This window comes from Pollicipes pollicipes, unplaced genomic scaffold (genome assembly GCF_011947565.3).
Source record: "Pollicipes pollicipes isolate AB1234 unplaced genomic scaffold, Ppol_2.1 Scaffold_6440;HRSCAF=7638_pilon_pilon_pilon, whole genome shotgun sequence".
In the NCBI taxonomy this organism is placed as follows: domain Eukaryota; kingdom Metazoa; phylum Arthropoda; class Thecostraca; order Pollicipedomorpha; family Pollicipedidae; genus Pollicipes; species Pollicipes pollicipes.
The window spans coordinates 249,643-264,912 of record NW_023596872.1 but is presented as its reverse complement, the minus strand read 5'-3'; the positions used below and the strand labels follow the sequence as shown (position 1 = coordinate 264,912).

Sequence of the window (15,270 nt, the reverse complement as noted above, 5' to 3'; positions counted from 1 at the left end):
CGGAGGGTCTTCTCCAGCGTCGCAGAGACATCTGATTCATTGAGGGGACCTCTGTTGGCCTAGGAGCACCAGTACTGAGCAGGGTACTGAGCAGGTCTCTGCTCTGTTGTCGTTGTTTCCAATAATGAACAGGGGATCCGCGGCATTGAACAGGACCTCCGTAGATCCACGACATTGAGCAGGAGCTCCGCGCCGGGCACGACCCCTTCAGACGAACAGGGGCAGCGCCGCGGCCCTCGAATTTCAGTCAGTGACCGCTCTGGAATCTAAAACCGCTAAGAGAACCCGTGAGACGATGACAGGCCCTCTGGTCAGAGGCCCGGCTCCGAACAGCGTTTCCTACCAGTCAGGACCCCATTTATTGACCGTGGACAGGACCAGGGCCCCATAATATCAGTCAGATGACTTAATCCGGCATAGTCCATTGGCCCTCGAGGCATTGAATGGGTGCCGCTGTCGGCCGGGGGGTCTAGTATTGAACAGGGGAGCTCTGATACTAAACAGGGGCTCCAATAACTGAACAAGGGTTCTAATAACTGAATAAGAACAGAGCCGTGGCCCTGGAATGCCAGTAATGGAGTCTGTACCTGCCTCATTTGGAGCCTCATGAGACCAACCGGAGCCCTTCTCTCGACCCGGAGTCCCAGAGTTACTCAACGATGTCTTTTGTATCGCACCAGACAGAGGTTTCCATGCCAGCCAGGGGTCCCACTAATCGAATAAAGATGTGGTCAGGGCCCAAGAATGCTGATCGCAGAGCTTCCTGCATATGGTACGTTTCACTATTTTCACCAAACAAACAAAATCGCCCATTTCCTGATCTCAACTTGACCTCGCCGTGTGCGGCCTGTTATGACTTCTGATAACTTAGGTATTATTCCAAATTGAACAGCGTGTGCTTATTCGGCTCGCAACGAACGTTCTCTTCGCTGGTATTCCACTTTTTCTGTGTGATGCTCAGAAGGTGGGATCCGGTCCAGCCGGCTGGGCGGGACATTAAGAGGACCGGCTGGGTCTAGGCTAAACGAAAGTTCCCTCTAACCTTCGAGATTTGGGCCGTTTTGACGTTTGGTGGCCTTGGAATTGGCCCATTGTCATAAATCGCATTTCCATCAAAACCGTGTCTCAAACAGCTTTCCTGCGTCACTATCGAGTCTCGTGCTCGCAGCATTTGCATCTGTGACAATACAGTCTTCCCCCTCCCCCCCCCCCCCCCCCCCCCCCCCCACCTCCCGGGCACTAGGCTGGAACCCCGGACACGCTGGAATTGAATAGATTGGTATGAGTACTGCTCTCAGACTTTAACGCATGAAAAGGTAGGAAATCTTATATTAGATAATCCCGAACGAAGATACATTTACGTTCCAGGTTCGGCGGTATTATTGACTAATTTCTGGGAATTATTTTTCCATTTGTGGCGTCGATTCTCGTCTGCCAATTAAAAAGGCGAACTTTTTGAGGAAATGCCGTGGCTCATCAGGCAGCCGATCCTGATGATATTGATCCACCTACGGGAATGTTTCGCTGTCTGTTGGTATACGCTGAAGTTGTGTGCGTGAATCAGAAGAGCGACCACGAGCGACCCGGGCTGGGCACAGGTATTTATCCCGACAAATGTGACAGTGTTTGTCACATTTGGCACAACATTTGTTCACACACGTTTTGTTATTTGTTTCCTGCAGTATGCGGACGTGGAACAGTTAAAAATATGTTTGAAATAATTTTGTGTTGTTTTTCGTGTTGGTGCAAACTTATATTTTGTGGTATATTACATGCAACATTTGCTGCACGCGTCGTTTTCTTGTACCTTGTTCCACTACTTTTTTGTCACACCATCATAATGATCAGGCTCGGCGTACCTAGGAATGAGCGGCATATCCCGTGCCCAACTGAGGACAGGCCGCCATGCACAACCGGCTGGTGGATTAGAAGTTCGTTTCACTTTCTAACCTTCAAACTAACTGACTCTTGGTGCAGTTTGTTTCACTAGTTGATTCTGCAAGAGAAGAAACGTTCTTAGACAAACACCGGATGGCCTTGTTCGTTGTTTGACCCATTCCGATCCACCCCATTAAGTACTAATGAGATCCCTTATTTCTTTCCTGGACCGATCCAGAAGCCCTGAGAGGGGTATCATGCCATATTGGTCTTCTCCCTGACGTGGGAGGCCTCCTGACCTACATAGTTGACACCGGATCGACGCAGGAACTCTCATGGACGCAGCAATGTCCCTGATCGCCCCAGGCAGTCCAATGATTGGCACAAAGCCGCCAGTTCGGTTTAACGAGCCGATGGTCATCGACCCGGATCCCTACGATTTTGTTCAAATTTCGTTCACAGATAGTGCCTTGTGAGCTGGTAACGACGTATCAGCCATCTCCCATCACGTTGAAAATTTTGACCTTTAGAGACAGACAAAGTTTTATGTCATTGACCCAGACCCTTACGATTTGGTTTAAACTGCGCACACAGATAGCGGTTTTCAAAACGGTTTGCTGCAGCGCGATCAACGAATTGAGTACTCCTTATAGGCATGCTTCTAGCCAAATTGTAGGGATCCCAGGCCGATGACCTGGATCAGTATAAACCTTTGTAGGTCAAGGTTTTCAGGTTAACAGGATACGGTCTGTACTGTTATCATCAGCTTATTGAGTACTATCTGTGTGCACCCTTTTATAAGAACCATAGGGGTCCGAGAGTGAACGAATCCGGATCTGAAGAATTGAATCGGAATACGGCGGACACACTTTTGCCTCTAAAACGTGTGTATGTTTTGGCGGAGGTCGGCCGCCATACATACCCAACTGGGAGGATGTTAACGTCTTCCCAAGTTCCACATGATTAGCCGGATGGTAAAATAAAGCGCAACGTACGAGCAAAGTGACGATCAGAGCTCAAGGGGCACATCATTTTCTAGTTTTGATCAATATTTCGTTCATGTTATGGCCATGGATTCCACGGCGCCGGCTGATTCCGACGGCCGGCGGTAGACGGCCGGCGGCAGGTCAGACAGTCGGCGGAAACTTATTTCAGTTTTCTTGTTTCTTAAAGAATCTGCAACGGTAGAGGGTGACTAATATCGTTCTTTGGGCACTATTCTACATGCGTGGTGTTAAAAAAGAATCTATGAAAAGATGCACATAAAATACTCAACTTGGCCTAAGGTTGGCCTAACTTCAGGTCGGCTACTAAGCGAGTTCCGAAAATCTGACATCGCAGATCTGTACATCCTGAAGTGAATACATGTATGTAATTCCTAAGTATCGATATCTTGTTTTCCCAAAAAGTTACGGGAGTATAATATTCTTCGAACACTGGACCCCGTGACCTGATCTAAGTCAGTGACCTGACCTTCGTATAGTCAAATATTTGACACAACATCTGAAAAGATCAAGGAAAATGTGCTAAGAATTTCGTTCCGCTGAATTTTTCGTTTTTTTCCTCTGCCCTCGATAAAGCTGGAGGGGGAATGTCAACAACCTCTCAGCCGGTTAAGAGTTGTTGTTAATCAGGGTTTTTGGGCGCGCCGACTACATAGGTCATATTGCGCCCCGGTTTAGAGTTAATGTGACACAAAACGGTTTGCTGCAGCGTGATCGGTGCATTGGTTGCTCAACGCATGTATGTCTTAGCTAAATCGTAAAGGTCCGATGCCACTGAACTGGAACTGTGCTGGCCTTTGTGGGTTACATTGCCATATGACGTGGTATAATTTTAATTATCGTGACCAGCTCCCTGAGCACTATCTTCGCGCGAGTTTTTAAAGAAATCATAAGGGGCTCAGGCGATGGACGAACACGAATCTGAAAAATTCAGTGTAACTACGGAGGATACACTTTCACCTTTAGAGGCTCATTTTTCAGTGTGGTGGAAAACACTTCAGTTGGAAGAAACAGTTGCATGGTAATCAGCGCATAAGGTGCTGTCTGTATCAACAGTTTTAATAAAAGTGGTCATACTATTAGGCGAACGCGTTTTTGAAGCAATAGTGTGAACCTAATGAACACTCTTCTCGCTCTAGAAGTTTAAATTTCTCAATGTGACGCAAATGCCTTTGGTGCAGCGTGATTGGCGCATTGAGTGGCCCCTATACGCATGATTTTAGCCAGATCACGGGGTCCGAGGTCACTGACCTGGACCTGTGGAGACCTTTGTATGTCAAAGTCTTCAGTGTGACAGGACACAGTTCACACCATTGTGATCAGCTCATTGAGCACTATTTGTGCGCGAGTTTTTAGACCAACAAAACGGGTCCGATAATCGACGAATCTGAACATGATAAATTAAATGTGAAAACGGCGGGCACGCTTGGCTCTAGAAAGCTTTCTTCAAGGTGACGCCAAAGCTTTTGCTGTAGCATGATCATCACATCGAGTACTCCCTGCACGCATCTTTTCAGCTAAATCGTATGGTTCTGGGTAATGGACGAATCCGAATCTGGGGTTTGGACGTGAACATGGCGAACAGTCTTGTCCCTACACGGCTCATTTTGCAATGTGACGCTTGCTTGCTTGCTTCAGCGTAATCAGTCACTCAAACGCTCCCTGCAGGTATGCTTTTAGCTAAATTGTAGGGGTGCGGGCAACTGGCGCAATCCTAAGCTGAGGTTTGAATGTAAAGATGACGGACACACTTTTGGATCTAGAAGGCTCATTTTTCAGTGCGACGTAGAACAGTTTCCTGCAGCGTCATCAGAACATCGAGTACTGTTCGCATGGATGTTTTTGGCCGAATCGTATACGTTCGAGTAATGGACGAATCCGAGGTTCATTTTTCAATGCGGCACAAAACGGTTTGCTGCCGCGTTTGGTGGATCGAACACTGCCTGGATATATGTTTTTAGTTAAATTGTAGGGGTCCGTGTAATCGGCGTAGTCCAAACCTGAGGTTTGAACGTGAATACGGCGAACACTCTTGGGCCTAGAAAGCTCAGTTGTTCAATGCGACGAGAAACGTTTTGCTGCAGCGTGATCAGAGCATTGAGTACTCCTTGCAAGTAAGTTTGTAGCTAAATTGATATAGGTCAGGTAATGGACAAGTCCGAATATTCGTCCGCATCAAGTACTACTCGCATGTATGTAATTTTCGTCAAAATAAACGTCTAAGATTTGAATGTGAATACGGCAAACACACGAGCCTCTGGACGGCTCATTTTTTAATATGACAAAACGGCTTGCTGCAGCGTGATCAGCGCATTGAGCGCTCTGTGTATGTATGTTTTTACCCAAATTGTTGTGGTCCGAGTTAAACAAAAGCGTGGGGGTCCAGGTCAATGACCTTTAACTTCGACTGCCTCTGGAAGCCAAAGATTTCAATGTGATGGGAATGACTTATACGACATTGTCTGCCCAGTAACCCACTTGTGAGCAAAATTTAAGCCAAATCGTAGGAGCCCGGGTTCGGATATTAATCTGAATGCAATTACGAATACGAAGGGACCTTTGGCTGCCTCTGGACGCCAACGTTTTCGATGTGATTATTTACAAGTGATACAACCGTTTTCAGCTTAGCAGGCAATGTGTGCGAAATTTGGGCAAAAGCGTAGGGGTCCAAGTCAATGACCAAGAACCTTGGCTGCCTCTGGAGGTCAAAGTTTTTAATGTGATAGGCCATGACTGGGACGCCGTTATCTGTTCAGTGACTCCTACTTGTGCGCGAAATTTGGGCGAAATCGAAAGCGTCCGGGTCCGAACGTGTGTCTGAATGTGAATGCAAATACGAAGCTGTCTTGAGAGACGTGTCTTCTGAACATAACGCAACTCGACGAAAATATTCATGTGCATTGGAAAGATGCTACTAACAAATTAAGGAAACAAAATATTATAGAGTCACACGAAATATTTTATTGTTTCACACTTCACAAGATAGACGCATATCGATAAAATCTTATTACGTGTGTAAAACGTCAGAACTTGCACCTTAGGCTATTGCGCGACGGCGACAAAACAGAAGCAGTTCCACGGGTTGCGGATCTGTTAGTTATTGAAGGGAGAATGGGTGGCATCAGTTGTAAACAAAGAATTTGGATATATTGTGCGCTTCGTAGTCTCGACAAGTGAAATGCCTTGTATATTCATGCATGCCCGTAAGATTTAAGGCCTTTTTTGATCGTATATCGTACTGCGCTTAGGTTGACGCCTGCATTCGTGCAAGTTGACGCTGGTGCGCATTAGGTGGTCTCTGCGCCCAGTACAGTGCACAAAATCGGGCCATTTTCCAATTTGAGTAGAAAAAGTAGGTGGATACACTGGGCTTTGGATATGTGTGCTTATTGGCCATGTGGCTCTTTTTTGTTGTAACTGGGTTGTGACTTGCATACATTTAGACTGACAAAACCAATGTTGTTGTGCGTCTACAAAAGCAGAGAAGACATAAGTACAGGATCTGACCATTTGTGGGCACAATTCATTGGTTATTTCTAGCTTTGACACCATTTGGTAGTAACTTTGAGATTTTCTTGAGTTTTTGTGAGCATGACCCTGTTGGCTTGAGTGTGGCTGTGTATATATTTAGGTCCTAGGAAGTGACAGTCACTGTAATCAAATGTCCTATACAGCAATTTCAATGATTCCCTAAGAAGTCATGATGTATTAAACCAGAGTGTGGCATGTCTGCCTCGGGCCAACATGCATGACCGTGATTTTTCATTGCGCCATTGCCACTCATCAATTTTTTTCATCATATTTTTTCAGCCGGGCTTGTTATTAGACAGTTGAAATCATTTTGCACCCAGCAGACTGGCTTTGGTACAAAAATCACCTTATGATGTAGATAATCATTCATGATATTCTATTTACCAATCAGTTTGTCTACTAAGGATGCTTTTACCTGTATACATGCCATGCAGTTTTTTCATTACACTAGCCATGGCTGTTTCAGACCACATCCTTCCAACAGTGACATAAGGGATACTATGACTGGGCTGACTACTGTAAATTGCATATAAGTATTTTTTGCTTTGTTCCTGGACAGATCTGATTTGGAGAACTACACCATGCAGGTAAGAAAACAGTGTTGTATGCTCCTTTAACTTGGAAGTGTTTCCCTGCAGAGTTATGTAATATATTTGTATCTGGCACCACTATGGAATGCCATATTTGCTTTTAAAACTATTCCACACCAGGTTAAACTGCTTCAGCCAAAGCATGAACTGCACTGAGCCAATTGGAGCCAAGTGGCATGTACATGTGGCATCTGGGCTCAGATTAACTTAATGCATTGCACTGTATGGTGTAGGTGTGTTCAAAGACCAGGCAATTGGTAGATATCATGTCTGCCTGTAACTTGTGGTCACTTTTCACTAACACATAATACTGTAGTCCACATCTTTGTCTTATGTCTGTAGCTGAATCAGCACCCTGTCATGACCTTTAGCATGATCTCATTACTAAAACCTCACCTTGTGGTCATGTTTTGGCCATGACAAGCACTGTGACATTCATTTCTCAGTGATGAGCTTATGTTCAGCACTCCCCATATTGAATGTTCAGGGTAAGGCTCATAGTGGATGATAACTGCTCAATCCCTGTGGTCACAGCTGCTGTCCCATGACCACTGATTCTGGGCCTGGCCACTCAGATTTGCTGGGAACTTTCCACCAAGCCCCAGGGTATGTATTCCAACACAAGCCCAGGGCATGCTACAACACTGTCATGCTGCCTGACTGGGGTCTAATCTGCCTTGTGCCCCTCAGACAGCTGATCAGGGTCTGGTATCCTGTCCAGACCAGCCTGTGTGCTGCCTTGGCCAGCCTGAATGGGGTCTAATCTGCCTTGTTGTGCCCCTCAGACAGCTGATCATGGTCTGGTATCCTGTCCATACCAGCCTGTGTGCTGCCTTGGCCAGCCTGACTGGGGTCTAATCTGCCATGTTGTGCCCCTGGGACAGCCGATCGGGGTCTGGTATGCCACCCAGACGGGCCTGTATGCCGCCTTGGCCGGCCTGACTGGCAAGTTCGCCGCCTCCTACAGCGAGGCGCACTGGCTCTGCCTGCTCGCCAGCAAGTTCCTCATGTTGACCGGCCTGGTGCAGCCGCAGCTGGGCTTCTGCGACCGGGTGAGACTATCTGGTGACGATCCGGGGCTCCATCCACGACCGGGTGAGACTGTCTGGTGACGATCCGGGGCTCCATCCATGACCGGGTAATACTGTCCGGTGACGAACCGGAACTCCATCCATGACCGGATGAGACTGTCCGGTGACGATCCGGAACTCCATCCATGACCAGGTGAGACTGTCCGGTGACAATCTGGAACTCCATCCATGACCGGGTTAAACTGTCCGGTGACGATTCGGAACTCCATCCATGGCCTGGTGAGACTGTCCGGTGACGATCCGGAACTCCATCCATGACCGGGTGAGACTGTCCGGTGACGATCCGGAACTCCATCCATGACCGGGTGAGACTGTCCGGTGACGATCCGGAACTCCATCCATGACCGGGTGAGACTGTCCGGTGACAATCTGGAACTCCATCCATGACCGGGTTAAACTGTCCGGATGACGATTCGGGACTCCATCCATGGCCTGGTGAGACTGTCCGGTGACGATCCGGAACTCCATCCATGACCGGGTGAGACTGTCCGGTGACGATCCGGAACTCCATCCATGACCGGGTGAGACTGTCTGGTGGCGATCCGGAACTCCATCCTTGACCGGGTGAGACTGTCCGGTGACGATCCGGAACTCCATCCTTGACCGGGTGAGACTGCCCGGTGGCGATCCGGGACTCCATCCACGACCGGGTGAGACTGTCCGGTGACGATCCGGAACTCCATCCTTGACCGGGTGAGACTGTCCGGTGACGATCCGGGACTCCATCCACGACCGGGTGAGACTGTCCGGTGACTGTCCGGGGCTCCATCCATGACCGGGTGAGACTGTCCGGTGACGGTCCGGGGCTCCATCCATGACCGGGTGAGACTGTCCGATGACGATCCGGGGCTTCGTCGTTGACCGGGTGAGACTGTCCGGTGACGATCCGGGGCTCCATCCACAAGCGGGTGAGACTGTCCGATGACGATCCGGACCTCTGTCCACGGAACGCGTACACACCCCGACGCCTCAACATGTTGTGTCCGTGGTGGCGTGGTGTATGCATCATGAAAGGGTAGCTCTTTGTTGCTCTAATTATTTGTGCTTTAAATATCTCACCCAGACATGCTGACGATTGCCGGCGTGTTTGGGTGAGAGGATGGGATATGGAAATTAAACATACCTAACAAGGATGCTGGAACATTGTGGGCATTTCGCCATATGCCATGTTTGCGCGTACACACATGCATATAGCTTTGATGCACGTTGTTGTACGTCATAGCTGCTTGCCAGCTCCAGCAAATCATTTTTGCTGCACCTTCTGTGCTGTGTTGAGTTTCTGTTGAGCCAGATCTCTGTGTCTCGGTGGGCGTGTTGGCGGCGCAGCTGACATCAGTATGACATCGTCCGGTGGTGGTCGACAGCGCGTGATCGTGTTCCGCGTGGTCGCGTTCCTGCTGACCCTGCTGGTGAACGCTCTGCTGTGGACCTCCTTCACGAAGGCGCTGCGCCACTCGGCCTCCTCGTTGGAGGCCATCGTCATCACCACCGCCTCCAACATGCTGATCACGGCCGTCATCAGCCAGGTGAGCCGACCGCTGCCACGAGGCCTCTCCGTCATCGTGTTCGCTGCTGTTATGTCGCCTTGTTTGTGAGAGATGCGCTTAGGAGCCTGTAGTAGGCGCATGCGAAGTATGATACTTCTGGCTGGTAGTCGCGTCTTCGTCCTGGTGTGTTATCGGACCGAACTGGTCGGTTGTTAAGCTATTCTCTGTGAGGCGCGGAACTTCCATGATGTGGCACTGACTGTCCGTACTACGAGGTCGGTGTGCGTGGGCTCCTTCTATCATTTGTGGATTACACGTCTGGCTTGCGCGATGTATGGTCTTGGCTGGTGCGGGCCACGCTGTGGTAATTCACATTATGTGGTTACCTGCGTTTTGGTTAGGTCCCACCGTGCTCGTCATCAGGTGGCGTTTGCTGGGACGCTGAGCTTGGAAGCTGTGCTGTCTCCAGCTGCCACGGCAGCAGCTTCGCCCGCGACCACTGCTTGTGGCGACGCTGTGCGTGCGGCTGCTCCCCTCCCCCCGCTTCCCGGACGCTTCGCATGCAGCTGTTGCCCGCTTCCCTGACGCCCGCCCACCCAGCAGCGCCGCTTGTCGACCGCTGCAGCTGTGTCGTGACGCTGACTCCAGCCCCGTCCGGCAGCTGCTGTTCGGCGAGACGCTGGGCGTGCTGTGGTGGTCGGGCCTCGTGCTGGTCGTGTTCGGCCTCGTGCTCATCCACGCCGGCTCGGTGCAGTTGGCGCAGAAGCGACGCAAGCACAGATGATGGCTGTGCCGGTGCGGGGCCGTCGCGGCGCTGGTGCGACTGGCGCTGCCGCGCGGCACCAAGATCCGGCTCTAGCGACGACCCGAGGCGGGCCCGCACCGGCACTGCGAGAGGGGAACTGGTGCGCCTAGGGCGTCGGCGTTACCGGAGGCCGCGCTTGTGTGGCGGCGATGTCGGCGGCGCACAATCGTGTGCGTGCGTGGCGCGAGGGTGGGCGCCGGCCCTCGGAGGTTGACTCGTTCGGAGGCAGGCAGCGGTTGAGGAGTAGGTTGTAGACGTCCAACGTGTGGGCGCGGTGGGCATGGGGAGAAGATCAGGCCAGTGAGGGGTAGATGTGTATAGCGCACCAGCCGTGTCGGCGCGGCGGCAGTTAGGCGCCGCGCTGCTGTTCCTGTGTAGGATGATGGTAAATACGGTACCATCGAGACTACCGAGGTCACTACTTCTCTTGAAGGCCGCGTTGTGAGTTCGCGGCGGCGAGGTGTTGGGCACGGGTACAGGTGAAGGCGGGGCCGCACTCTGTGCTGTTTTTGGTGCAGGATGGGCACCAAGTTGGTGCGCGTCTGTCCGATCCCACTGACTCGTTATGCCCCATCGTTGTCTTCTATGGGCGCCTATTGTAGCGTTCAAGCCTTCCATTGTGCTCTCTTATGGAGAGGGTCGCTGAGCGGAGCTTACCTGGATTGCGTTGCGTTTTATAAGCTAACCACAGTGGATCCTGCTCCACTTTGTCAACACTAGGTCAGTGCGATCTCTCCGTGGCCTCGGTCGAGATTTTGCTGGAACATGCAAGGCACTTCCGAGTCAAATCGGGATACTGCGTTGCGCGCGGTGAGGAAGTTTGCCTCTCGCCGCCTGGTTTTTACAGAATTTTTATTTTTGTTTGCGGAAATCGGAGCGGACCAGCTTTTGTGGTTAACCGTTTCAACATTTAAGTTTAACCAAAATTCACACTATGCCCCCCCCCCCCCCCCCCACAAAAGCGACAGAAGACAAAGATCGTACGCCAATTGTAACCACGCCGCGGCCGTTCTCAATTCATAGCATCGTTTAGGTGCGAGACCGTTTGCTGTGACTCATTATTTGTGTTTGCTATTGTCTTCAAATGTCATCTGCATACTCAATGACTCGCTTGTTGCCTGTGTTCTGTACGCGCTTGTCTGAGGCAGGCTGTTGGATTTTTTATCGTGTCGCATATTGTTTCACAGGACTGATTTATAGCCTGCTAGATGCGGGGTGCACGTGTTTAAGGAACTCGCACGGGCGCATCGCATGCATTCTAGCCTCAACATATCTTGCTCTAGTCTTAACATTCCTTGTGTGTGGGACGCTTACAATAAAATACGAATTTCATTATTCTGTCAACGTGGTCGGATATACTTGCAGCCATTCAGCAGTTGCCACAACAACGCCTAGCCATGGAGCTCAGTAGCAAGTGGCAGACGTCGAAAACGGGCGTGACCAGCGCCGAGGTCAGGATGGGACGGGTGATCCCCGGGTACGACAGTGCCGTCAACCGTCCTGGCCTTGGGCGGCATCGGAGATGCGCCGGTGGAGTCCTTGGAGATGCTGGTTGTTCGGACCTGCGGCCGAGTCCCCATTCGAGGCGGGGCCGCGCCAGCAGGGCAGCAGAGGCTGCACGTGGCGCAAAGCCGCCTCTCAGACCTCGGCACTTCCTGCGCAAGCAGTTTTACAATGGCACGCGATCTAGCGATCTTTTTATTATGAAGAAAAGTGGTGGCAATGCCATCGTAAAACTGGGGAAAATATACGTCCTCTTCTCAAAACAAAACATAAGCGTGACACTAGGAAATCCTTCCGTGAGGGAATCACAGCTGCCAGGAAGGCCTAAAACTGCAGCACGCGCCAAACCTTGGCCAGGTGCCGCCGATTTCTTGGTTAAGACAATGGGGCTGCATCTGGCAGCATAAGGAACAACGGCGCTTGACTACACGAGCAGAAGGTTGACTGTGCGCCCGTCTCGGCCCATAAACCCTGAGATCCAATCACATAGCGAGGAGGCCGACCAGTATCACCGCCGACGCACCAGAAATGCTGCGCTCCAACAAACGAATCAAAGAACGAATGCCGCTCCGGACGAGCACATATCACGTCGACACGAGATCACAAACGACACTTGCAAGGCTACGCCGATTTGAAACGTCTCAAAGCGGTGGCTGCTCCCCAGAGCTCGCCCCCGCTCGATGTTGGCAATCTGAACACACCGCTTTACTATTTGCAGCTGTGGTCGATGCCCCCCTTCCCCCCCCTTCCAGGTACACGTGCATCCAGGTACATCGTGCGAATACCCGACCCATCCAACATCTGCACCCAGGCACTAGCAGGCACTCCCTGCTATACGCTCTGGACATCTCACTATATCTGGACATCGGCTGGCGATCTCGGAAGCTACAACAACGTCCTCTGTACCAGCATCATCTGCAGGTACCGGCGGACTGGTCTTCGATCATGACTATGAAGAGTTCAGCATTACCCTGCGACGTGTCCCTCGCAACCCGCTTATCATCTCTGCCGGTTCCTCTTTACCCCGTAACGCAACACCGCATCCAGACGTCTGCAAACCATCACAGCGTTGTGGTTACCTGTAGCCAGGTAACATCAGCATAAGGCCAATAGCCCCTAACTCTGTTTGTAACTGCTCTCTTAACGGAAAGGATCATCCGGTTACTACGTCGTGTCTCTACTTCTTGCCGCCACCCCCGCTCTCCACCCGTCAGTCCGTCCCACGGTCACCGGGTCGCCCTCCGCTGCCTCTAACGCGACACCATCTGCAGCCATATCCCCTCGAAGTCCTCAGCACCACTGCCGCCGGCCTGCTGTGGTGTGGAGAGGAAGCCGGCGCTGGCCGGCGCTTGAGGCGAGGCCCGCGCGCCCCACGGCGCCGGAGAGGCGGGCGGCGCCGGCGGCCCAGCCGGCTCTCGCGACGGAGGCGGCGGCGGTCCGCTCGCGCAGGCGACGTCCCAGCGCGGCCACGCCCCCACCGGCGGGTACGCCCCGGGCGGCGGGTACCCGACGGTCGGTGGGTACGCCGTGGTCGGCGGGTACGGCCCGGCCGGCTCGTACGGTGGCGCGTACCCGGGCGGCCCGTACACGCCCGGGTGCGGCCGGTACGGCCAGAAGCCGCGCATCGAATCGTACGGCGTCTGGTACCAGGGCGGCGGCGCGTACGGCCCCGCGTACGGACCGTAACCGTACGGCGCTCGCGACAGCGGCGGCGGCGGCGGGGCGTCGCGGCCGGCCGCCCACGGCGGAGGCTGCCAGTAGCCGGTCGCCGGCGCCGAGTCCCTGCGCGCCGCCGGAGTCTGGTGCGCGGCGAGCGGCGGCGCCTGCGCGTCCGAGGCCGGCGCTGCGGCCCCGCCGTCGGCCGCCGGGTCGGCCGGCGGCGGCGGCCATCGCGGCGGCTCCCAGCGCTCGGCCGGCTCGCGGCAGCGGCAGGCCGGCGCCGGCCGCACATTCGGGGACGTCTCGTCGCCGGCCTGGCTCACCGTCGACTCGACAGCCGACGCCGCGCTGCACAGCGGCTTCACCTGGCGGAGGTCAGAGGTCAGGGCAGCGGCGGAGATGCCGTGAACCCGGCTCTAGCAGCCCACGGTGGGCTCAATGTTGGTAGGACAGATCCACATCTCTCTGATCGACATTTGCAAGCATGCTGAGTCTCAACAGGATGTCATGGTTGGTGCCTACACGATTGGAACGGTGACAACACAACTTGAATGGTGCATACTACATACACTACACCATGCGCCACACCTGAAAGCAAGACAAGCTACGTAACTCAAAATCTTCCAAGGATACCCAGCAACCCATCATAAGGGCACCGCCCTCAAGTTCGCTGCTCCTCCGCGCCGAACACTCCCATCTCCATGGCACCGACGCAGTCACCACCGGTCGGTCGGCAGCCTGGCGCGCGCGAGGGGGAGGGGCGCTGCAGACCTCACCTCGACGCTGTCGGCGCCGCTCGAGTCGGTGAGCGAGGGCGTGATCGGGGTGGGCGGCTCGGCGTCGCCCACAGCGCTCACCAGCCGGTTCATGACGTCTGTCAGCGCCGGCATGCTCAGCCCCGTCGAGCGGCCAGACGCGCCGTGCAGCGTCATCTGACGGCGGGCACGGTCCGGTCACGGCAGCTGACGGCCGCCCGCGGCCCGAGGTCGATGGCGGCGCGCCGGCCAGCTCGACGTCCGGCAGGGCTATCCTATCTCAAGGTCAACCCGCGAGAGCCGGAGAAGCCTCGCGACCGAAATGAAATCGATTGCCGTGCAACTGGACCGCAAAGATACACGTGCTTTGCTACGCTGTGCTGTGCGACATGTTATTCCACCAAAGCTACCAGTGCTAAGCTGTCCATGCCACGCCAAGACTCCGCTCAGTCCCTGAGTAATGACCCCAAGATCGGCCTGCAGTGCGGGCGGCCGGTGAGCTCACGTTGGCGCCGAGCTGATAGAGGTCAGGCAGCTGGTCGCCCAGCGCCTCGCGCACCATGCCGGCCAGGTCGCCGCCGTCAGAGTCGGCGCCGCTGTCTCCTGAAGTCACGCGTCGGGTCAGTCAGGTCACGGACGCTGATCTGGCCGGACACCGCGGCGGCGGCTCGAGCCGTGACGCAGCCGAAGGGCTGGTAACGGGCTGCCGCGGCGGCTCAAGCCGTGATGCAGCCGAGGGGCTGGTAACGGGCTGCCGCGGCGGCTCGAGCCGTGACGCAGCAGAGGGACTGGTAGCGGGCTGCCGCGAGGGCTCGGGCCGTGATGCAGTCGAGGGGCTGGTAACCGGCTGGCGTGGAGGCGACGCGCCACCTTCGCGAGGACGTCCACTGCGTGACGGGCCGTTTGACGCGCGCTCTGTCAACGCTTTTCGCGAAGCCATGCGCTACAATCGCGTGGATCGAGCGTG

At 53.6% G+C, this 15,270-nt stretch overlaps 2 protein-coding genes across 6 annotated transcripts; both read left to right on the top strand.

Annotated features, from left to right (window-relative positions):
- Positions 1–5,930: 5,930 nt before the first annotated feature.
- Positions 5,931–11,718, top strand: LOC119106906 (transmembrane protein 42). 5 transcript variants are annotated; one of them, XM_037230251.1, is made up of 5 exons: positions 5,931–5,974; positions 6,880–7,000; positions 7,888–8,055; positions 9,459–9,620; positions 10,243–11,718. In XM_037230251.1, the coding sequence occupies exons 2-5, from the start codon at positions 6,995–6,997 to the stop codon at positions 10,363–10,365; spliced, it is 459 nt and encodes a 152-aa protein (XP_037086146.1). In that variant the 5' UTR covers positions 5,931–5,974; positions 6,880–6,994; the 3' UTR covers positions 10,366–11,718. The 5 variants fall into 5 exon arrangements, with proteins under 5 accessions (XP_037086146.1, XP_037086145.1, XP_037086150.1 ...); XM_037230250.1 differs by lacking the exon at positions 5,931–5,974 and adding an exon at positions 5,977–6,009; XM_037230255.1 differs by lacking the exon at positions 5,931–5,974 and adding an exon at positions 6,010–6,033.
- A 65-nt stretch (positions 11,719–11,783) lies between these two features.
- Positions 11,784–13,575, top strand: LOC119106903 (pupal cuticle protein Edg-91-like). The gene is made up of 2 exons (XM_037230247.1): positions 11,784–11,837; positions 13,339–13,575. Exons 1-2 carry the CDS (start codon positions 11,784–11,786, stop codon positions 13,573–13,575), a joined length of 291 nt encoding a protein of 96 aa, XP_037086142.1.
- Positions 13,576–15,270: the final 1,695 nt, after the last annotated feature.